General features: G+C 30.4%; 1 protein-coding gene across 1 annotated transcript; it reads right to left on the minus strand.

The window, feature by feature from the left end:
• Positions 1-2,152: 2,152 nt before the first annotated feature.
• On the minus strand, positions 2,153-24,095 carry LOC129957092 (uncharacterized). Its single transcript, XM_056069235.1, has 2 exons — positions 23,740-24,095; positions 2,153-4,457 (listed from the first exon to the last, which is right to left on the minus strand). The coding sequence occupies exon 2, from the start codon at positions 3,928-3,930 to the stop codon at positions 2,515-2,517; it is 1,416 nt and encodes a 471-aa protein (XP_055925210.1). The 5' UTR covers positions 3,931-4,457; positions 23,740-24,095; the 3' UTR covers positions 2,153-2,514.
• Positions 24,096-24,443: the final 348 nt, after the last annotated feature.

Below are 24,443 nucleotides of genomic sequence, written 5' to 3' on the forward strand. Positions count from 1 at the left end.
TTTTTCAAACACATAAAGAAACAGTGTATAGTCAATAAAAAAGACGATAAATTAAACTTAATCTGTAGTTATTTCTGGTATAAATTGTTAATTCATTTTTAAACTTTTAATAGTGTTCTTCTACTAATGTATTTAGGAGACAGTTCTTCCTATGAATTATTGTTCTACTAAAATAAAAGATATTTTTACAAACTATGCACAAAATTAATTTTGGAATAAAGGAAATAAATTGTGTGTAAATGAAATTTATATCATTAAAAAAAAAATTTTTGAACTTTTATATGGTATAAGAATGGATTTTGTAAGACAATAATTTCGAAGATTCACAGATAAAAGTCAAACTCTAGCATAGTTTTAAGTTAGCTATAGTTTTAAAGTATTATTTGTTTTTAAAAATATATTAATAAAAACTTATGCTCAGTTTTAGAAGCGCAGAGAAAATGATTGTTAAACTTACATAATGAATAAAGAAAAAGAATAAAATAATAATTTGTATCAAAATATTCAGATGACCATTTTTTTGGGCACATCTTAAAATTTTTTATTACATCCATCAATTAAGTTTGCATATTTTCGAAAAATAGTTGCAATGTTATCTTTTTTTCAATTAAAAAAAAACAGGTATTTTTATTTTGTCAAATTGGGATTTAAATAATACATGTCATCTTTGCAGACAACTTTAAATACCCTATGTTGATAACAGTACATAGCAATTTGTTGCAAAATCGAATTCATATACATGTTTGATTTAATTTAATTGTTTGATTTATACATGTTTGATTTTACTATATAATTTTGAAAATTGTAATTATTAACCCCTTGACTTACAAATTTACTTAACTTTTTAAATAGATGATGAATCCTATTTGAGACATTTATTATTTTTTTAATTTCTATAATAATATAAAGGCTTTTCAGATATTGAAAGTTTTTAATGATTTTTGTATTTTAAATTATTCAATACTTTCACTTTATTGAAAATAAAAAATTCAGTAATTCTATGCGCGAATCAGAATAGTAACTGTGCACTAAGGGGTTAATTAACTAAATTATTTCTTTAATCAATTTTTGTCTTTGAGCTTTTTTTACGCTTTTGATAAAAAAAAGTTTTAATAAGATAATTCGAGTTCAAAATTAAAATTTAAGAATTTTCATTCCTTATTTTTAAAAATATTGAAATGGATTTCTGCAGTAAATACTCGAAAAAATGTGCAATGTTAAACTAATAAAAAATTTAATATCTTGATAAATTTTTATTCCTTTTAGTTTTTCTAGTTTCAGATATAAATGTGTTAATTTCGAAAATAGATAATTCAAATTTTTAAGCAAATTTTCTTAATCCGTAACAAGAGACTGGAATCAAACTAATTCAGCGTTGTTCATTAGTTCTGATTATCACGTGGTATTTTGTCTTTGAATACAATCTTCTCCTCGGTATTTTCAAGTTGTTCTTTCAGAAATATGTTGGCAAAAGTCTAAGTATGAACACGTGCATATAACCGAGTTATTCTTTTTCAAAGTTTTTGTTGTTGATTCCATGTCTCTGAAACTGCTTTTAATTTGAATAGTGCAAATAAATAAACAAATAATAAAGAAATATTCTTTTTAAATTAAAATGTTGTATTTTCCATTTATATTTGTTAAATTCTAACAGTTATTAACATTACTGGTAATTCCGTGATATCGAACCGAAGTAAATATTCATTAAAAGATTGTTTAGGCTTTTCTTATAATATCTTTCCAATATTTAATATTATAACATTTAGCATTTATAATATTAATATTTTTGTTACCTTTGGTAATTACATGATTTCCAGAATGTATTGTGTTTCCAAAATAAATTCTAATGCTGCTTACAAAAGACAAAAATTAAATAAATAACAATGGAGTCATTTTGACTCCATGTTTCTGCCCGCGTGAGGAAATTCATGTCTCTAGTCAAGGGTTAAAATTCCAAGGTAAAACTTCTGCAAGGTTGGAATCACACACTTTATTATATATATATATATATATATATATATATATATATATATATATATATATATATATATATATATATATATATATATATATATATATATATATATATATATATATATATATAACATTATTTTGGTTGAAGTAGCAGGTTTAACAAGCAGTGAAAAGACTGTATTTTTAATTTCGGTTTATTCTCTCTTTAATATTCATCTCGGGAAAGCAATTTTATTTACAAGCAGAGACGCAGCACGGCACAAAAGCAGAAGTAAGAAAAAAAAGGGGAAGAAGGGAAAAAGGGCCGAAACAAATGATCACTAGTCTTATATAACATGGGATTTCCGGTCACGCGGCAATGGAATACATATATTGACCTCTGACAAGGGCAACGAAAGTATCACTTTCATTTGATGCGTAGTACTGATGGCGCATTATTTTTTAAAAAGGATTAATTAAACCGAAAGTGGAATTGGATTTCAGTTAAATCTCTTCTAAGGAAATTATTGTTACTTTAGAGCGTTAATTTTGGTTATTGACTCATTCCAGAAGCTCACTTGCATCAGTTTGGTCGAGGAATTCAAAAAATCCTTTGCATTCTCGTCTGTTACACAACATCCCAATCTCAGGATAGAATCTAACAAGAGCCCTTTTCAGGTTCTTTTTGTTTTCTTTTGACAGAGAAGTCTCTCGAACGCATAGTTCAGCCAAATGCCACTTGTCTCTCGTTATAAGATCCTCAAGAAATTGTAGAAACCAGTCACTAGAGACAAGTTCCGATCTATCTCCAAGATCTACATTTTTAAAAATTACTTCGAGACCTTCTGAATCTTCGGCACAGGAAAATTCAGTAATAAAAGAGCCTGATTCGCTGATAAATAGCTTTTTAAAACTACTAGGACTTCGTAGAAAGAATTTCTGCACCAAATCTGGAAAATAGTAGCTTGGGTATTTAATAATAGAAGTAAATTTGAGCAGCAGATGCCTATACTTGTTTTGTGGAAAGCAAGTCCAGATTAGATCTGTGACGTCCAAGAAAAAATCTTGCAGTGGCCAATCCAAAAAGCATCTCATAACTTGGTAAGGGCGATCCTTTAAAACCTGTATCTGATGTTCGGGCCTCAACAGGTCCAACAAGTAACAGAAGACTTCAGACACATTTTTGTCAGGGAAAGTCTTTCTTATTGGATTTCTACATCGGTTTGCTATAACAAAATGGACAGTTCTATATAAAAATGAGATCTTCATTTCTTTACTTATCTTTTGAAAAAAATATTTGGTTGCTGCTGTATTACCTTCTAATGCTGAAAATTTAAAAGCGTCATGATTAAAGGAGATCTCCTTTAAATATGAAGAGTTGACATCATCTATCTCAGATTCTTTTTCCTTCAGAAAGTAAGCCCAATAATAATCTAGTTGAGTGTCTCTGTTTACCATAGGCCCTCTCGTATATTCTTCCTTAATTTCTTCAGGTAGTTTTACCCAAAGGATTGGAATGTAGTCAACCAAGCAATATAAACAGGCCAATTTATACCGTTTTGCAATGTCTAAGGCTTCAAGAAGGGCAAGATTTGCTGCGGTTTTTTGATAATCTATCGCACCTGCAGATGTCCAACACAACAGCTCTAAAATACTCACATCGAGATGCTCATTTGACTTGTTTAAAAATTTTTCGTGGCATGTTTTCCAGTCTAATATATCTAAAACAACAGGTCTGATTAAATGCCCCATTCTCTTTTTCAGCGACTCAAGCAATTCAAGTTTAGACACTTTATCTTTAACCGCTTCAACGGTTGGTCCGATCACTTCTTCTAATTCATGGTGAAGAAACCACTTGGGTCGCAAGTTCTCGATCAAAGTTAAAACATCAGTTTCATTACACAAGTTGACAACCACTCTTCTAAGAGCCATTTGCTGGAGCGACAACTTCAACATGAAACGCAGCTGCTTCTCCATTGTTATCAGCTGCAAAAGAATAGCTGAAATGTTTGAGAGATTAGCACGCTTTGTATAAATGATTCTATATCTTTTAATTACATAAATTGTTCTATTTATTGTGCATTCATTCCTTAGATAATGACAACATTTTTAATTCTTTTTCGCTCATGATTTCATTCTTGACGGTTTGGAAGGTTGGAGTGGCTACTTCAGCTCGAAATGCAGCTGCTATTCCTTTTTATCATCAGTAAAAGAACAGATAAAATGTTTGAGAGAGCAGCAGTCCAAAGTTTTTGTTTGAATAATATTAATTCTAAGCATGTGATATCCGCTATGCTAATTTAACGCTTCAGATTTTTGTTTTAAGTTGTATATCTGAATCTTATACCTCTTAATTACAGAATTTGTTTTGTTTTATTATGCATTTATTCTTCAAATAATGGCAGAATGATTTATGTATTTTATCTCTCAACGGAAATCATCTCTTCTTCTTCCTGGAAGACTATATTTTATACTTCCTCTTTTATTTACGTCAAGTCCTTCATCTGTAAAGAAAAATAGACAAATGCAATTATTGTTCATCTACCAATTAACTACCATATTATATTTAAAATGTAATGGAAAAGAGATATTAGTTATTTAGAAGAGGAGAATCCATCATAAATTATGCATATGAAATAATAGTACTAATTTTTGGAACTGAATATTTAAGAAAATGATACAATCAATCTAACGACTGATAATTTATCATCAGAAATTCCACCGCTTTCAGACAAACATATTTCTGATCCATGATTCCTGTGACTGACACTAGAGTTTTGATTCTCACCAAATTGGTGTAAGATATATCGAACTAATAATTTATGGTCTGCGATTTTTCTGCTTTCTGAGATAGGCACTCACTAGATTTCTGATCTTCGCCTAATTGAGTTTGATGAAGTTTACTGGCGCTAAAACCATTTTTGATTATGCAGCGCCAACCATAAGGTAAATGCATACATATGGTTCATTAAAAAGGTACATGGTCACATTTTAAAAGGTTATTTAAAACCTCTGCTCTAGAGAAGAAAAAACTGTTGTAAAGATTTGAAGCATTAAAAGAGGTCGCCTAATTGATACGATTAATCTATCGACGATTAATATTTCATCGCTCTCTGAGACAGATACTAGAGTTCAGCTCTTCACCATAGATTGACTGCTCTTATTGCAAGAGAGAGAAAAATTTTAATAAAATAGAGAGAAATATGTTATGTGGAGAAGAAATAAAGCAATATTTTTCTAATTTTTTATAAAGGCAGAAATAATAATTGTTTTAAATATAATTGACCAAAATATAGTTCTTAGTAACTTAACTCTTGATAATTTATCGTCAGTTATTTCATCGCTTCCTGAGACAGACACTAGAGTTCTGATTTTTACCAAAAATGGATTCATCTTATTTATGGCATGAGAGAGAAAATTTGTAATAAAATAGTGATGAATATATTGTGTGTAGAAGAAATAAAGCAATATTTAATATTCTAATTTTTTATAAAGGGAGAAAAAAAATTGTTTTAAATATAATTGACCAAAATATAATTCTTAGTAACTTAACTCTTGATAATTTATCGTCAGTTATTTCATCGCTTCCTGAGACAGACACTAGAGTTCTGATTTTCACCAAAAATGGATTCATCTTATTTATGGCATGAGAGAGAAAATTTGTAATAAAATAGTGATGAATATATTGTGTGTAGAAGAAATAAAGAAATATTTAATATTCTAATTTTTTTATAAAGGAAGAACAAAAATTGCTTTAAATATAATTGACCAAGATATCATTCTTAATCATTTAACTCTTGATAATTTATCGTCAGTTATTTCATCGCTTCCTGAGACAGACACTAGAGTTCTGATTTTCACCAAAAATGGATTCATCTTATTTATGGCATGAGAGAGAAAATTTGTAATAAAATAGTGATGAATATATTGTGTGTAGAAGAAATAAAGAAATATTTAATATTCTAATTTTTTTATAAAGGAAGAACAAAAATTGCTTTAAATATAATTGACCAAGATATCATTCTTAATCATTTAACTCTTGATAATTTATCGTCAGTTATTTCATCGCTTCCTGAGACAGACACTAGAGTTCTGATTTTCACCAAAAATGGATTCATCTTATTTATGGCATGAGAGAGAAAATTTGTAATAAAATAGTTATGAATATATTGTGTGTAGAAGAAATAAAGCAATATTTAATATTCTAATTTTTTTATAAAGGGAGAAAAAAATTGCTTTAAATATAATTGACCAAGATATCATTCTTAATCATTTAACTATTGATAATTTATCGTCAGCGATTTCATCGCTTCCTGAGACAGACACTAGAGTTCTGATCTTCACCAAAAATTAATTCACCTTATTTATGGCATGAGAGAGAAAAATTTTAATAAAATAGCGGAGGATAGGTTGTGTGGAGAAGAAATAAAGCAATATTTAATATTCTAATTTTTTTATAAAGGGAGAAAAAAATTGCTTTAAATATAATTGACCAAGATATCATTCTTAATCATTTAACTATTGATAATTTATCGTCAGCGATTTCACGCTTCCTGAGACAGACACTAGAGTTCTGATCTTCACCAAAAATTAATTCACCTTATTTATGGCATGAGAGAAAATTTTTAATAAGTGTACAAAACGTTGTATGAAGAAGGCGTCATCGTATATTATTATCATCACAATAAAGCAATGTTTAACCTTTAAAACTTTTTATACGGAAAAAAAGGAAAAAAAAAAAAAAAAGAATGAAATTGATCGTGACATATTTTCTTAATTTAAAGAACCTGAAATGAAATGTGACATTCATTCAGAATATTTTTTAACAAATCCGATGAAAAATAGCATTTATTAAGATATTGAATCATTATTATGACGTATATATTGTAGAAGAGAAAACAAATTAAAATATGCCAATAGTTTAAAATATGTCAAATATTGCTAAAGGAGAAGACTATTCAGAAAGCAAAAGAGTCGTTTTTATTAATAAAAAAAAAATTAACCAAGAAGCATTTAAAAAAATTGTTTTTGCGAGTATGTTTGAAGAGTTAAAATTTATGAACATTCTTTCAAAACAAAAACAAAGAAAAAAAAATTCAATTTTATGAAGCTCCATTATTATATTTTATAAAGTTGTTGTTCAGAAAACAAAAACAGAATCTGATTACTTTGAAGGAAGAAATACAGGTTGGCCTTTTATCAAATTAAACACTTAGAATAGATAATCAATAAATATGATCCTTCAAAAGGCTCAACTTTATTTAACTGCAAAAGACTAAAAACAAGCAATACTGGATGTAAAAATAACGGTAGTAATTGTTTCAGGTTATCCATTTTATTAAACACTTTACCTTGTAAATAGAAACAATGGAAGAATTACACAATAATATAATAATAAATAATGCCCTAAATTAGAATTGAATTTTTCTCTCTGAATACGAAAAAGTAAAATATTAATTAACGATAAGAACACGAGCCTGAGAACGAAGATAAAGAACTTCAAGATCTGATTGTTTATGATTAAAATAGATTCTTATATAAAACTAAATATGCACATATAAACAAGTACATATGAATATAATATTTAAGTAATTCCTTTTGTATGTGGAATTTTCGTATCTTACTAAGTATAAAAGAATAATATAGACATATAATTTGAAAATAATTTTTTCCAGCCATCTTAAAAAATAACAATAACATTGTATCTTTCCTGCATTCTTTATTGTTTGTATCTAAACAAAACAATACAAAACAAAAATTGTTCGTGCACGTTAGCTAACTCTTATCATTAGATTTGGAATATATATGAATTTAAAACTTCTTTTAGGTAAGTTGTTACAGGAAAAACTCGTTTTTTGTCGAAAAAAAAATTATTAATTATTCTAGATTTCTAAAGGATGTCTTTTCTAAAATTCTTTGCATTTAATTTCTATTCGCCCTTTCACTTTATATAGCCTCCAATACAAAAACATGTAAGTAAAGTTCCCCACTTCCAACATGTATTTCTAGCTGCTACTCCAATTGGCTGACGACATCTTTTCGCCTAGACCTGAGCGATCATTTTAGATAAATAGTCCAGCTCGATCATGATAATTTTGTAGTAATAAATTCAACAACCATTTTATTTTAGATTGTTATGTTATTTACATATTTACAAAACGGATTAAAATAAAAGACATGAAAATAATATCAAGTTCCTTTCGTCCATGGCGAACAATTCCACCTCCCCTCTCTAGCTCTCGTCCTTATCTATCTGGTCGACTTCGTCTTCGTCCCTCTCTTGATTTCTCCCCCCCACTCTCGGATACCACGTGACTTTCCCCCTCCCTGGCCTCGAGAAATACGACGCCACGGTTGGATTGCCTGCAATCTTCGTCATTGGAAGCAGAGGGGCAGGTCTTGCAATGTATTTCGCTCATTTAACGATAAACGTTATTCAGGAGCAATATATACAAAGTTGAATGCTTTCTTTGTAAAAAATGTTTTGGTAATGATTATGCTAAAAAACACACGTGTGTGAAAAAGACCATTTAAAATACGTTAAATCTAAACCGAACATCGTTTTGAGAAAAAAGTTATTAAAAATATACTTATTTTTGTAAGTCTTTCAAATATTCATTTTATTGAACAATATATTTTATAATGCTATGTTAGCTGACTATAAGCATTTATTTGGATGGTAAAACAGTAAAAAAGAGCATTTCGTGTTTGTGTCTCTTACTCTCTCCCTCTCTTTTTTTAAAGTCCACCATTCCATTAAAAATACTTTATTGAACTAAATCATCAACGTTAAGTTATGCACAAGAAATATAATTTAGAAAATAAAAAATCAAATACATTTTCCTGGCGAACTAGTTGGTCGTCAAAGGCAGCTAGTAGAAAATAAGATAATAAGGAATGAAAGAAAAATGACAAAAGCAATAACCGTGTTTTAGATACTAATAATTTTATTATATCAAAATTGAAATTCAAATGAAAAAAAAAAAAAAAAAAAACACTTGCAGCATAAACTTTTTTAAGCGAAAAAAAAAAAAAATGACAGGGACATTTTGAATAATGATTTTTTTCTCGTTTACGCTATGAGAATCTATTCCTTTTTTGCATCTAAAAAAAAAAACCATAATTTTAAAATATTTTGAACTCAAAAATGAATTCAAAACACTCTTTGTAGACTACATTTAAGCACTTTGTTAAAGTTAAAATTACATTTCTAATATTACAGTGTATAAATTAATATGTATTTAGAAATAGCTTATTGCTTATGAATTATTTATTAAAAAAATCAATATTTTTTTGTTTACTTTTTGGTTTCTTTCAAAGTTTTCGAACACCAATGCTCCGCCATCTTTTCATTAGAAAGGCGCCAACTCAATTGCATAATTCGATAAATTTTTGAGCAACCTAAAACAAATATTATTCCCAGGTAGTATAATACTGCATGTTTTTACTTCTTTGTATACGCAGTATTGAGAAAATATAGTAATAGTTAAAAAAAAAAAAAAAAATAGAAAAATCGAACTCGAAATTTTGATGGCAGTGCGAAAAATACATTTTTTTTAGCATTATATCTGTCTGTCTGTGGTAATGATAACTCAAAAACGCTTTGAGCTGCACGGATGAAATTTGGTATGCGGGCTTACAAAAAATTTATGATTGCTATCAAATTATATTAATTGTAAGTCAATGTGTCCGGCGGTTCGAATATAAGTTGACACGATAACTACAAAACAGAAAGAGCTAAACAGATGAAATTTGGTACATAGATAAAACATCCACTTATCAAAATGTGAGATAAATCCAACAAGGGGTTGACCGTCTGATTAAAAAAATCATGTATAATGCCTAAAAAGCAAACAATTATAAATATTTATTAATTATAAGTACTATAATAAGTAATTATAAAATTTATTAATTAATAAAAATTTAAAAGAATATTTTGAATTTTTTTGAAATATTCATGAATTACATAGTTGTTCTTGTCCCTTTTTTTCTTTTGTTATACTTTAGTATTTTGATTATATAATTCTAAAATTCAATATAAAAATAATATAATAAAGTTTCCATAAAAAAAAGGAATTCCTAAAAACAGATTGTCTGGCATTTAGAACGAATAACAAATGCTAAGTTGTTGTTGTTTTCCAAATAGCTTGCTAGTACAAATTCGTTATCACGAACAATTATTTTTAATTATTCAAAAGATTTTTCAGAAATCCATTAACTTTTTATTTTAAAATGCACTGACCAATAAATAAACATTCTTCACTTTTATTTCATGCAAAATGTAAACGATTGAGAAGACGAATATGCAATAAACAGTTATTTATGAAAGGGAAAATAATTATTAAAAAATGAGGCTTATTCATAAACTGATGACAACTTCCATATAACAGAGTGAGTCAATTACAAAGGAAACTTCTTCAATACAGAGAGTAATAATCATGATTTTGAATTCATTTAGTCTGCTAATATTGCTAAAATCAGGCTCTTTTTCGGACCCAAAAATAATGGAAATGGTATCACCTTATACTATATCTCAATTCAAAGCTTGTTCAGCCTCTTGTTCAGTTTTTACTTGTTCCGCTTCTCACAACTGAAGAAAATAATTCTTTGCTATCACCAGTTCCCAGAGATATCCGAGCCAGGGATAGATTTGCAATTTCCATTACATCCCGGATGAGTCTATCTCTGATGGAACTAATATCTGGAAAACCAAGTTTCGCCTGGCAGTTCCCCCCCCCCATAAAATCGTGTTTTTTATCTTTTTTTTTTTTTTCGTAAAAATATTTAAATACGAATTGCATACTTAGAGGCTGCGGTAGCCTCCCTGTAGGCAACTGCTTGCGCACTCATCGACGGAAGATGGAAGTTTCGTCGGCAAAAGTCTTGACTGCTTCAGGATGATTGTAAAGAGCTGCGATTTATCCAATATCAATAATATATAATGCAATTTAACCAATTTTATCCAATATGATTATTTAAAAAACATCTTAAAATTTATATATTGTAAAGTGTCGAAATATCCGAGCAACGGTCAAAGCAGTTTGACTACATTCGGGAAATTAATCGATATGGTGCCAGGTCAATAAGATGCTGCATTTTGCAAAAAAATTTTGATAGACCGACTAAGAACTAAATGCAACGGATGTCGAAAACGTTAACAGATTTGAATCAGATTGTGGATTCAATTCTGAAAATCAGATTCAATCTGTGGATTCAATTCTGAATATCAGCTTCAATCTGTGGATTCAATTCTGAAAATCAGATTCAATCTGTGGATTCAATTCTGAATATCAGCTTCAATCTGTGGATTCAATTCTGAAAATCAAATTCAATCTGTGAATTCAATTCTGAATATCAGATTCAATCTGTGGATTCAATTCTGAAAATCAAATTCAATCCGTTGATTCAAATGCCGTTCATTAAGCTTATAATTTGCACTACTTTTGACAATATAATTGACAAGGAGAATCACATTCCGCCGACGATTTTCAATCATTTGATTCAAATGTCGTTCATTCAGCTTATAATGTGCGCTATATTTAGCAGAATAATCAATAAACTGGCAAGTGAATAAGACGCCGTATTTTTACCGACAAATTTTTGTTTTTCAACTAAGATGTTATCATAGGTTATGGGAAAAAAAAAAAAAAAAAAACTGTTTTTATCGAGTACTTCGATTACTTGCCAGTAGAATTATTAGGGAAATTAAAGTTTTTATATTATGCATGTATAGGACGAGAGAGTTTTTTGCCTAACTTATCATTTAAATTCGAGTTCTAAAATAATCCGTCATCTTATTCATCTAATTGTTATTTCCTCGATAAGGAATTGGTAAATTTATTTTATTTATTTCACTGTGAGAATTGTCTGACTAAAATCTAGTTAATGGCTAAACTAAATTTTATAAAACATTCTTTTATTTCGACACTCTTGTGCATATGCATGCAAAAATTCGTATAATTTGGCTATTTTGCTGTAGCCAAATTATACGAATTCATTAAACCCCTGGAGTAAGGAAATTGTATAATCGTAAATTAAGTTTATTTAATAGTAAAATATCTAGTTAATGGCTAAACTAAATTTTATAAGACATTCTTTTATTTCGACACTCTTGTGCATATGCATGCAAAAATTCGTATAATTTGGCTATTTTGCTGTAGCCAAATTATACGAATTCATTAAACCCCTGGAGTAAGGAAATTGTATAATCGTAAATTAAGTTTATTTAATAGTAAAATATCTAGTTAATGGCTAAACTAAATTTTATAAGACATTCTTTTATTTCGACACTCTTGTGCATATGCATGCAAAAATTCGTATAATTTGGCTATTTTGCTGTAGCCAAATTATACGAATTCATTAAACCCCTGGAGTAAGGAAATTGTATAATCGTGAATTAAGTTTATTTAATAGTAAAATATCTAGTTAATGGCTAAACTAAATTTTATAAAACATTCTTTTATTTCGACACTCTTGTGCATATGCATGCAAAAATTCGTATAATTTGGCTATTTTGCTGTAGCCAAATTATACGAATTCATTAAACCCCTGGAGTAAGGAAATTGTATAATCGTAAATTAAGTTTATTTAATAGTAAAATATCTAGTTAATGGCTAAACTAAATTTTATAAAACATTCTTTTATTTCGACACTCTTGTGCATATGCATGCAAAAATTCGTATAATTTGGCTATTTTGCTGTAGCCAAATTATACGAGTTCATTAAACCCCTGGAGTAAGGAAATTGTATAATCGTAAATTAAGTTTATTTAATAGTAAAATATCTAGTTAATGGCTAAACTAAATTTTATAAAACATTCTTTTATTTCGACACTCTTGTGCATATGCATGCAAAAATTCGTATAATTTGGCTATTTTGCTGTAGCCAAATTATACGAATTCATTAAACCCCTGGAGTAAGGAAATTGTATAATCGTAAATTAAGTTTATTTAATAGTAAAATATCTAGTTAATGGCTAAACTAAATTTTATAAGACATTCTTTTATTTCGACACTCTTGTGCATATGCATGCAAAAATTCGTATAATTTGGCTATTTTGCTGTAGCCAAATTATACGAATTCATTAAACCCCTGGAGTAAGGAAATTGTATAATCGTAAATTAAGTTTATTTAATAGTAAAATATCTATTTTTTAAAAATCTAATTTATTTGGCTGCAATTGTTACACTAAAGAAATATAACAGACTGCAACTGATGACAAAAATTAAATATATGTGGTGTGATAGCATTTAGTTACACCAAAAGAACTTATTCGAGTATGCACTAAATTTGTTAAATAAATTACTACCTAAATTCATCGGATTCTACATTTAATATTATATATGTAATCGGGCAATGTATATTTTTATTTCTTTTTCATTTTTTTTTCCTTTCAATTACTCCTCGAAGCAAAAACTGTATACTTACAGGTGCTTCTAAATTTTCAACAGACAGTGGATAAAGGTGTCTTGATAAAATGATGATTAAAATAGTTATTCATAGAATATTCATATATAACATATTAACTCCTTGACATAAGAATTTACTTAGCTTCCTAATTAGGTGGCAGATTTTCTTTGGGACAATTATTTTAATCCCTAGAATAATATAAGGGCATTTGAGATAATGATGCGCTTTCAAATGTTTTTGAATTTTGTGGTAAAATCTGTAATCTTTTGTAATCTGTAAAAACAATTTCTTTTCTTGCAACAATGTGTTTCGAATGTTTTTATGCAAGCTGCAGTCCCACGTGGCGTCTTTGCGACAAACCGATCGATAATTTGAGGGGGATATTTTTGAATTCTTTTAATAAACAGTGGGGCCTGGAGATTCGCGGGGCATTATGGGAGAATCGCCCACCTGTTTTCAAGGACGCAGGAGACATATCGATCGATCGCTGAGCGGAGGAGGGCGGATAACCTGTTGGTGTATTTCCGGCATTTTAGGCATACGCAAATTGGTGCAGATTCACAAAAATGCAGCATGGCGTTATATATCGACTTCGGAACAGATAATTTAAAGAAAAATGATTTTTTTTTGTTTGTTTGTTTAAACACACCTTATAAAACATTTTTCTCTTTAATAAACATCAAGCATATTCGATACTTTTTGCAAACGATTATGAAAATAAAATTAATGAATAATAAAAATAATAAAAAAAGAGAAAGTTGTGTTTGTGTTATGTAAAAGAGACCATTAAAATTAGAGAAAAACAAATGAGCACCAAGATTTTCTTTTCGAAATTTTATTTAAATTTTATAAAAATTATTCATCCAAAATTAAGCGAAATTTTGCAATTTTTTTAATAACTTCCTAAGGTATTATCATAGGTAAGGTCATTTTCTTAAGATATTTATATATATACAATCTTAACTAACATTTTAACTCCTAACATAACATATTAACTCCTTGACATACGAATTTACTTAGCTTCCTAATTAGGTGGCAGATTTTATTTAGGACAATTATTTTAATCCCTAGAATAATATAAGGGCATTTGAGATAATGATGCGTTTTCAAGTGATTTTTGAATTTTAAATTATTTAATACTTTCCCATAATGGAAGATTTAAAGTTAAAAATTTAGTAGAATAGCGAATCAGACTCGTCTTTGCATACGAAGGGGTTAAGAAAAACTAATGCATTCAATTGAGGGGATAAAACTCACTTTTTGGGAGGAATATTATCGAAGGAAAACAGTGCTTAACCATAAGAACGCGTATTTAAAAATGAAGGCAGGGCAATTCATATTCAAAATCTAGTATTTTTTAATAAAATGAATTTAAGTTTTTTTAAAGAAAAAATTTACATTGAAAAATAAATATATAGGGAATTTAATGTTTAAGTAAAACATTTTTCATATTGTACATAAAAATATAAAGTTTGTACATATATTTACAAAATATTTTCTCCAACCCTCTTACGAAGCATCTTTTCTGCGTTCTATATTGTTTGTGTCCGAACTATACTAAATTTTTGTTAAGTACGCGCAATTGTACGAAATACATCGTACGGATTCCAAATACATCTGATTTCCTGCTCGTTGTTTCAATCCTTATACAGTAGACTCCCGATTATCCGCGAGCGGGTTATCCGCGCCTGCCGCACTAAGTTTTTTTGCTTCCAAGCAAAGAGAAAAGGCTTCCAAAGCAAGAAGCAAACACAAATGACTGATTTCTTCAAAAAAGGTGTAGTTTTACAGTTATGCTTTTGTAATTACATAATATATTACAGTATTAAAACAGTACATATGTATTAATTTTTCTGTGTATCCTTGACGACTCTCGTAAGCACAAAACACTTTTCTGTTTTCATTAACAAAATGCATTTTAGATTAGTTTTGAGTGATATACTAAAATAGTAAGCGTTAGTTCAACATTTCTTGCTGTTTATTTTACGTTTAATTGTACATAAAACGATTTTTCAAAGTTGGAATGACTGTTTTCTCTTTTGCTATACCCGTTTTTAGCTTTTTTCGGATTATCCGCGGCGGCAGCGCCACCCAATTCCGCGGATAATCGGGAGTGTACTGTATTTAAAAATTGTTTTAGGTAGAGGACTGAGCTAAAAAAATCGATTTAGGGGAAAACACCGAACATTTTTTTATTTATTATTCAGGATTTCTAAAATTTTATTTTATAAAACTTTTTGAATTTAGTTTCATTATTCATTTTATATATTTTCTGATATGAAAAGATAAGAGCATGCCTATGTTCGTTTAGCATGATACGTCACTCTGGCGCAATCTGTGTTTATATATATATATGTAACATTATTTTATGTGAAGCAGAATGCAATTTGAAGATAGTGAAAATATTTTTAATTTCGTGACGTCGTTTTATTTCATTTTGAAGAAGCAGGCATGTGATTGAGCACACAGAACGACACAGAAAAGGAATGAGGAAAAAGCTCTTGGACATTTTATCCCTGGTCTTATATAACCTTAGATTTTGAGAGGGAAAATATTTCTCCACAGTGCTAATATATTAATAAGATTCTGATAGGGATTTCTGACGCATGTCAATCACATGTAAGGGAAACACAGGGATCTTTTAAGAAAGAATGTGCTTACTGGACATTTTTTACTCCTTCCCGCCGAGCGTGTGAAAGTATCGGCGTTTAGCTGATTCAGCAGTTTTATAAAGCTTATCTTGAATGAATTAAGTAGAGAAAGTGGAATTGGATCACGAAATAAGAGAATATTTTTAGAATGTAGTTACTATGAGCTAAATTAAGATAAAATCTTGGAAATTAATTAAATTGAAATTAAAAGTTTAATATATATATATATATATATATAAAATATAAATCTTAATATATATAAATTACGTGTCACGTTGTTTGTCCGCGATGGACTCCTAAACTACTTAACCGATTTTAATCAAATTTCAACACCGTGTGCAGTTTGATCTAACTTAAAAGATAGGATAGCCCTTTTTTGAATTTTTAATTAGAATTTTAATTATTAATTAAAAACTAACTTTCCCGCCAAAAAAATCTTCCCACCAAAAACCCATCGCCAAATGATTACGGCTTCAGTTTTTTTTCCCCAACAGTTATGAGGCTAGGATTAAGATTTTTCGGCTGATTATTTGAAACGATTCTATTTATTTTCTTAATGTTTGATGCATTTAAAATTAAACATTGTTAATGAATCGATCTTTCAGATTCATTTTGAAGTACTTTCGAATTAAAATAAAACAAAATAAAGGAAATTAAAAATTTCTAATCTGCATAGCGTTACCCAAACTGGAGTAGAAAATTCGCGCATTTGCTTTAGCATAATTGGCGTTGAAAATTCACGCATGCGCATTGTTTTCTTATTGTTGACAAATATTTTCAACGGATGCGGATTTGGTTTTGATGGTTTAATATGTTTCCGACAGATTATTTCAAATGATTCTGTTTATTTTTTTAGTGTTTGATGCATTTGAAACTAAACATTGTTAATTAAACGATCTGTTTATGATGAATCTGAGAAAATTTTGTTGAAAACTTCTTGAGATATTATATAAATTAAGAAAAATATTCTTTAGTGGCCATAAGGTTTAAATACTCAGCGACTCTGTTTTCAGTACTCATATTTAAAAAAAAATGCTTTGTTTCAGTAAAAAAAAATTATTATATTTATTGAAGTTTAATCATTTCCACTTTAATTTAAAGCATAAATTCTGCGGGAGCTAACAGAAAATTAGAAAGATACATATTACGTTATGGCTGAAGGCCTTTATAATAATATGAGTGAATTATATGACTATTAAAATTTGAAGTTTTAAAATATTTTAATGAAGAAGCAATTAAAATGGGAGTTCCAAAAATATTTAATTATTAAAATTTTAACGTGCATTAAGATTGGCGAACCAGCTGGTCGCCAAAGGCGGCTAGTATATTATATATATATGGATTTAGAATGAAGTATAACCATATTTTTTCTAAAATTAGATCTCAGATAAATTAAACCTCAAGAGTCTCATTAAAAAAAAGATTCGAATACTGACAACATTTGATAGTCATTAAAAGAAAATGAAAACATTTTTTTTTTTTTTTTACAAATATCCTTGTAAATTTTTAACAATGAAAGAAAGGGCCAGCGTCTGAATCAAAAAGAATTAATTTTCTTTAATTAAATGTAAAATTAATTACTACAATTTATTTTGAAACCAAATTAGAGAAATTGTGCTTGCCCCTCTGTCGGACTTTTTTCGCCTCCACGTTGGCAAATCCCTGTCGCCACTTCTGGACATACTGAATACATATGAATATTTTACAATCTAACCTACTTATGAACTGATCATTTAAATAAAAAAAAAATCGCGAATTCCCTTAGTTTTACATATTATTCGAAACAATCTACTATATTCCTTCAGTATTTCCCCTCAGGGGCTCACCTTCTTTAGGTGAGTACGGATGTCCCAAGCCCGAGGTACCCAGGGATCTTTACTCCCTTCATGCTTACTCTCCTCTACGCTTTCTGCTATTTGCTTCATCCTTCCGTCCCTCGACGGAAAGCGGGGGAGCTCTCCATGAGAAGCTGTCGCCGCTCTGTTTGCTTCTTGCTTCTCATGGACAGCCAAAAACTCCACGTGTTAGCCGTGCGTGGCGACCCATTAGACGGACGGTGCACTGTGGTCCCCGGTGTATCAATCGACTGGTAGCTATCAACCCGAGTTGTCAATCTGCTAGGGATCAAACGAAGGGACGTAACTCCGAGCGTATAGGTTCCGGCCAGCACCAAGGTAAGCGCAGAGGATGGGAATGGCCAGAGCCGGTGGCTGCCTTCCCTTGTTGGACTCCGTGATGGGCGGTGCCGTCGGGCTCGAATCCCCATCAATGTCTTATGGGCAAAAAAAAAAAAAAAAAAAAAAAAAACGTATCCCTCCAGTGGGCAACACCATTTCGATTCCACAAATTAATCATTTTCCAGCTTTCTTTCTAATTCAAGAGTATTATGCAAAAGAGTCTTTTCATAACGTGTCCTCATTTCTTGTCAAGAAAGCCATTTCTGGCAGTGTTGGTGAAGTTAAATCCACAAAAAAGCTTCGATCTGGCGGTTTGCTAGTTGAAGTTGGATCCCCCAAACAAATTGCTAAGCTGAAAAATCTGTCAACAATTCCTATTCAAGTCCCCACCCGACATTAAACTCCTCCAAGGGAGTTATATCCTGCGGAGAGCTATTGAATGTTTCTGTTGAAGATATAACTAAAGATTTAAAAAATCAGGCAATGACCCATGTACGGCGTATTACTATACGGAGGGATGGCCAGCTCCTGAACACAAAACATTTAGTATTAACATTTGATTCTCCTAAATTACCTGAGCACATAAAAGCCGGTTACATGCGAATTTCTGTCCGAGAATATATTCCAAACCCATTGCGTTGTTTCAAGCGCAAGCGCTTCGGGCATTCTAAAACTTCTTGCCGCGGGATTCTTAACATGCGCCCGTTGTGCAAAATCTGGTTATGACAGTACTAACTGTTACGTAAGCACGTTGTCCCGCCTCTCACTTGTAACGCCCTCAAGCGGCATATGTAAAAAACTATCAGTCTTGTAACATCATCGATGTAGCAGCACTCCCGAAAGCGGAGAAACAATAAAATTTTTAAAATTCTAAAAAGGTCCACCATCATTGTTGAACCTCTTCATTCTGGTCCAAGCGACCCGGAGACGGATTAGCGAAAATATGGATAAAAATAAAACTCAAAAAACCAAAGAATTAAATAGAATCCGTGGAAGAATAAAAGCGAAACTTACAAGTATTAAAAAGTTTGTTGAAAGTAGTTCAACGATTGAAAAAGAAAATAAATTTATATTCAGCTGTCAACAAATGCTGGCAAGTGTAGAAGAAATAAAAAATGAATTAGAAATTTTATTCAAGGATTATTTAGAAATCGATGAAGATGAAACGCTAATCCAGGAGTGCGATCAAGAAATGTTGGATATCGAAGAAGAAAGAAACGAAATAGAGGTAAGTTTGAAATGCTTCCTCTCTAATTATAATATGAAGAAAAATGTAATTCATAATAAAAATTATCAATATTCAAATTTGAAAGCTTATATCGATCATATTGAATTAAAAACGAAACTTCCGGAAATTCCCTTACCGCTATTTTGCGGAAAAATGAAAGAATTCAATAATTTCAAAAATCAATTTATATGTCTAATAAACGATAATACCTAATTAACGAATGATCAAAAGTTATTTTATTTAAAGGCTGTCCGCCGTGGTGAAGCTAAATTTATAGAAACAAGTGACGATATATTTGAGTCACTGTTTGCTGCTCTCGAAGAACGCTTTGAAAATAAGCGAGTAGTTGTTGATATTCACATTCGAAATATGCTAAAACTAGAAAAATTAAATTTTGAATCTGCAAAAGGCTTATGAAATATCACAGAAACAATAAATAAAAGTCTGAGAGGTTTAAAAAGTTTGAATTTAGAATGCAATGACTTAACAAATGCTATATTAGTAAATATAATATTAGAAAGACTTGACAAAGAGAGTAGAAAGGCATATGAAATGTCTATACAATCAAAACAAATACCTTCATTGAAGGAGCTCTTGCAATTTTTAGAATCAAGAGCGATGGTACTCGATCAATTAGGGAAATGCCCTACAAATAACAAATTCCACAAGGAATTTCAAGGCGCAATAAATAAGCGAAAAAACTTTCTTCTTAATTCGAATAAACTAAGTAATGTAAAGCCATGTATTTTATGTAAATTTGAACATCCTTTGCAAAGATGCTCTGAATTTTTAAAATTTTTTTTTCAAAAGAAACGAGCTTTTAGAAAAAATAACATTTGTAAGAACTGTTTGAAATTGCATAAGCCGCCCTGCAAATCCACGTTCCTCTGCCGAAGCTGTCAAAAATCGGGCCATAATTCTCTGATCCATTTCGATTCTAAACTTTTAAGTACGCGCCTTCCAGGCGGCGAATGTAAGCAATGAAACATCTGGCTCGTCAAGGTCGCCACAAAAACAAACCACTGATCCTGAATCAGCGCTTACAAGTAACTCAAAACTATCTTCAAACATCCTGTAATGATATGTTTGACGGAGCGCCTAGCCCCGAGGGTTGGGGCTTAATCTCCGGTAGATGAAAAACTTTTTAAAGACCTGGCTTTCAGTAGTTGATGTGATCATCTTCGCAAAAAAGTCCGATGAACTGGGTTACAGGTACAGACAGGAGATGAGGAATGAGGTGCTTGACGAAGCTAAGGTTACTAATGACTGTCAGGATGCGATAAGAAGTGCAACATGGATTGGGAAAACGCTGCCGAGCAATTTATTATGCACCGCGCAATTATTTATTGAAGATGCATTTGATCAAAAAATAAAAATAAAAGCGCTGTTGGATTCTGGGAGTTCGGTAAACATAATAACTGCAGATTTGGCCAATTCTTTAGAATTGAAGCGGGAAAAGGTTAATGCATCCATCTCTGGTATTAACGGAGGAGAATTCTTCGTTAAAAATAAAATAAGCACTACCATTTTTAATGAAAGCAAAGATTTTTCCAGAACTGTATCGTTTTTAATTAAGCCTAAAACAACGCATTTAACTCCTAAAGAAACTGATATCTCAAAAGTTAACTTCCCAAGTGAGATAAAACTTGCGGATGAGACTTCATATTCCTAGTAAAATTAATGCATTACTCGGATGTGAGTTGTTCTTTGATTTATTGAAGGCAGAAAAATTTATATCATATAATAATTCACTCTTGTTACAAAATAGTGTGTTCGGATATTTAGTAACGGGAACAATCAACGGCAGAATTTCTCATTTCTTTTCTGGATTAATTTTTGAAAGTAATAATCTGGAGAATTCTGTTAAAAATTTCTTTAACTTAGTATCTTTTCCTGGTGATAATACAGATGATTCAGTCGAATCAAAAACATATGAACAAACGTACTGTGAGGGATATTTTCTTCCCATTCATAAGAGGGATAGTACCGGAAGGTTAAATTACCATTAATTCAAGAAAAACGTTCTACACTAGGCGATTCAAAAGAAATGGCGGAATATAAATCTGGTGAAGTGAAAACAAGTCTTGAGCAGCAAATCGCGGGTGTGTCCAATGAAGGAATCAACAACACCTCGTCTGGAGCTGTCAGCAGCACTACTTTTGGCACGACTTACATCAAAGGTGATTTCGATTTTACCAGTGACATTAAATCACGTCTATATGTGGTCAGATTCCACAATTATCTTAGCTTGGATAAAAAATCCCCAGAAAAATTGAGGACATTTGTTTCTAATCGTGTTAAAAAAATTTAACAGTTTGTGTCCCAATTATGACTGGAGACATATTAAATCTATAGTCAATCCAGCAGACTTAATCTCCAGGGGAACTTCAGCAACAAATTTGATAAACAGTCAAATTTGGTTCAATGGACCACAATTTCTATAGTCAGAAATTCCCCATAAAAAGGATGCTGTAGATTGTAATACAAATAACGACTTTTTGAAAGAAGTTAAAACTCCTTGTGAATTGATTTTACTAACTAATATTTCTAATGATTTTATTTGTGATATTCTAAAATTAAGTAACAATTATACTAAAATTTGTCGAAATTTTAAGTTATATTTTCAGATTTATTAATATTTTGAAGTGTTCTTTCGAACGTAAAAAAGGTAAGTTAACAATAAAGGAAATTCAAGCAGCATCCAACTTCATGGTAAGCAAGGTGCAATCTTCTGAATTTTCAGAGGAAATTAAAGATTTGTCGAAAAGCATTCATATTAAACAAAGTAAGATTAAAAATTTAGCACCATTTCTTGATGAGGATAATATTCTTCGTATAGGTGGTCGTTTGCAAAAGGCTAAATTAATTCAAAATTAAAAGCATCCTAAGCTTCTTCCTGCTCATGATAGACTTACAAAAATAATTATGGAATCTTTTCACAAAAGGTATTTGCATGTAGGTCCCCAAGCCTTACTCCATCTTATGGGGCAGGAATTTTGGCCAGTTGGAGGAAGAAATTTGGCTAAAAAAATAGTTAATGAATGCATTGTTTGCTTCAAAAATAAACCAGTAAGTTGTAATCAATTATTAGGAAATCTGCCAGCGGAAAGAGTAACTCCTAGCCTACCATTTTTAAATTGTGGTATCGATTTTTGTGGACCATTCTTAATTAAATATAAAGGCCAACGCAAAGGTATTTTTCAAAAGATTTATATTGCAGTCTTCATTTGTTTTTCAACTAAAGCCCTACATTTGGAAATAGTTACCGATCTAACGTCTAATGCTTTAATTGCAACTTTAAAGCGCTTCTTTGCCCGACGCGGTAAATGTGCATGTATATTTTCGGATAACGCAGGAAATTTTGTTGGAACAAATTCAGAATTAAAAAGATTTAAAAAAATTAATGAGTAATCCTAATGATACTTTAAATAATTATATATATATATATATATATATATATATATATATATATATATATATATATATATATATATATATATATATATATATATATATATATATATATATATGTAACAAATTCGAATCCTGTCGACTTTTTAATATGTAATATTATTTGTTGTGAAGCATGATGCAGTTTGAAGACAATGAAGATACTTTTAATTTCGTGACGTCGTTTTATTTCATTTTGAAGAAGCAAGCATATGTACAAGCGACGAGCACACAGAACGACACAGAAAGGAATGAGGGAAGAGCTCTTGGACATTTTATCCCTGGTCTTATATAACCTATGATTTTGATAGGGAAAATACTTCTTCACAGTGTTAATGTATTATGAGATTTCGATAGGGATTTTCATTACAGGTGCGGAGAAGGCAGGGGAAACACAGGGAGATTTAAAAAAAGAATTTGCATGATCAGCGGTATTTTATCTCTTCACGTGCGGTGTGGGAAAGTTAGATTTTAGCTGATTCAACAATTTAACAAAGCTTCTCTTGAATTAATTAAGTAGAGACTGTGGAATTGGATCACGAAATAAGAGAATATTTTTAGAATGAAGTTACTATGGGCTAAATTAAGATAAAATCTTGAAAATTAATTAAATTGAAATTAGAGTTAAAATATCATTACATATATATATATATATATATATATATATATATATATATATATATATATATATATATATATATATATATATATAAACTTAAAAAGCAAAACCTTATCGAAATATAAAATTTGATCCAAATCGTTAGAGCCGTTTCCGAGATACAAGAAAGAAATTAATTTTCATATATACAAGAATTGTTCATTTAAAGTCATAAAATAGATATCACGCAAGCTATAAATTTGAAAAACTCACTGGCTTGATGGCATATGTCTTTTCCGCCAATTCCCGGAGGCAATTCTGATTTTCAACGAAGGACGAGCAGATAAATATTACGTTAAATACTTTCCTCGCCAAATCTGGGATTCCACTTTTTCGGCTCCTGAATCATCATTTAAATCGGCCCAGATTATCCATAGTACGAAAGCCAAAAAGCAGCAGCGACTAGAGTAACGGAATTAAAGCACAAAAAGTCTCTTAAAAATAGCTAAATTAAAAATCAGCCCAATTAGCTTAATGTTAGGATTAACGAGAGGAAAAAATGAGTTGCTGCAAGAACTGCGTCGTTGCTAGCTAGTGCTTCTTGTTGTAAGATAAACTAGTTTCCTCTGTTGCGGAGAAAGGCGCAATATTAGTTTCCCCCATCATTGAAAGAGCGAAGTTCTAAAACGAAAACGAGGAAGTCGTTGTTGACCTTGACGTTTCTCCCGATATAGGAAGCGAATGTGAACAGTACCAAACAAGAAAGAATCAGCGAGATTGGTTTTCCCAAAATTTTCTCGCAGACTCTCTAATAGACTTGTCATGCCAGATAAGGCCTTGCATATGGCATCGGCGGACAATAGTTAGCGAAATATTCACTTTTGGCATGGATTTACATTTTTACTGAATCTATGCTGTCATCCTTGGCGAGTTATTTCGAGTTAATCCCTGGCATTCATTAATAGTATCCGAACATA

This window comes from Argiope bruennichi, chromosome 11 (genome assembly GCF_947563725.1).
Source record: "Argiope bruennichi chromosome 11, qqArgBrue1.1, whole genome shotgun sequence".
NCBI lineage: Eukaryota > Metazoa > Arthropoda > Arachnida > Araneae > Araneidae > Argiope > Argiope bruennichi.

Coding starts and splice junctions, on each gene's coding strand:
- LOC129957092 (XM_056069235.1), bottom strand. CDS start 3,930: ATGGAGAAGCAGCTGCGTTTCATGTTGAAGTTGTCGCTCCAGCAAATG.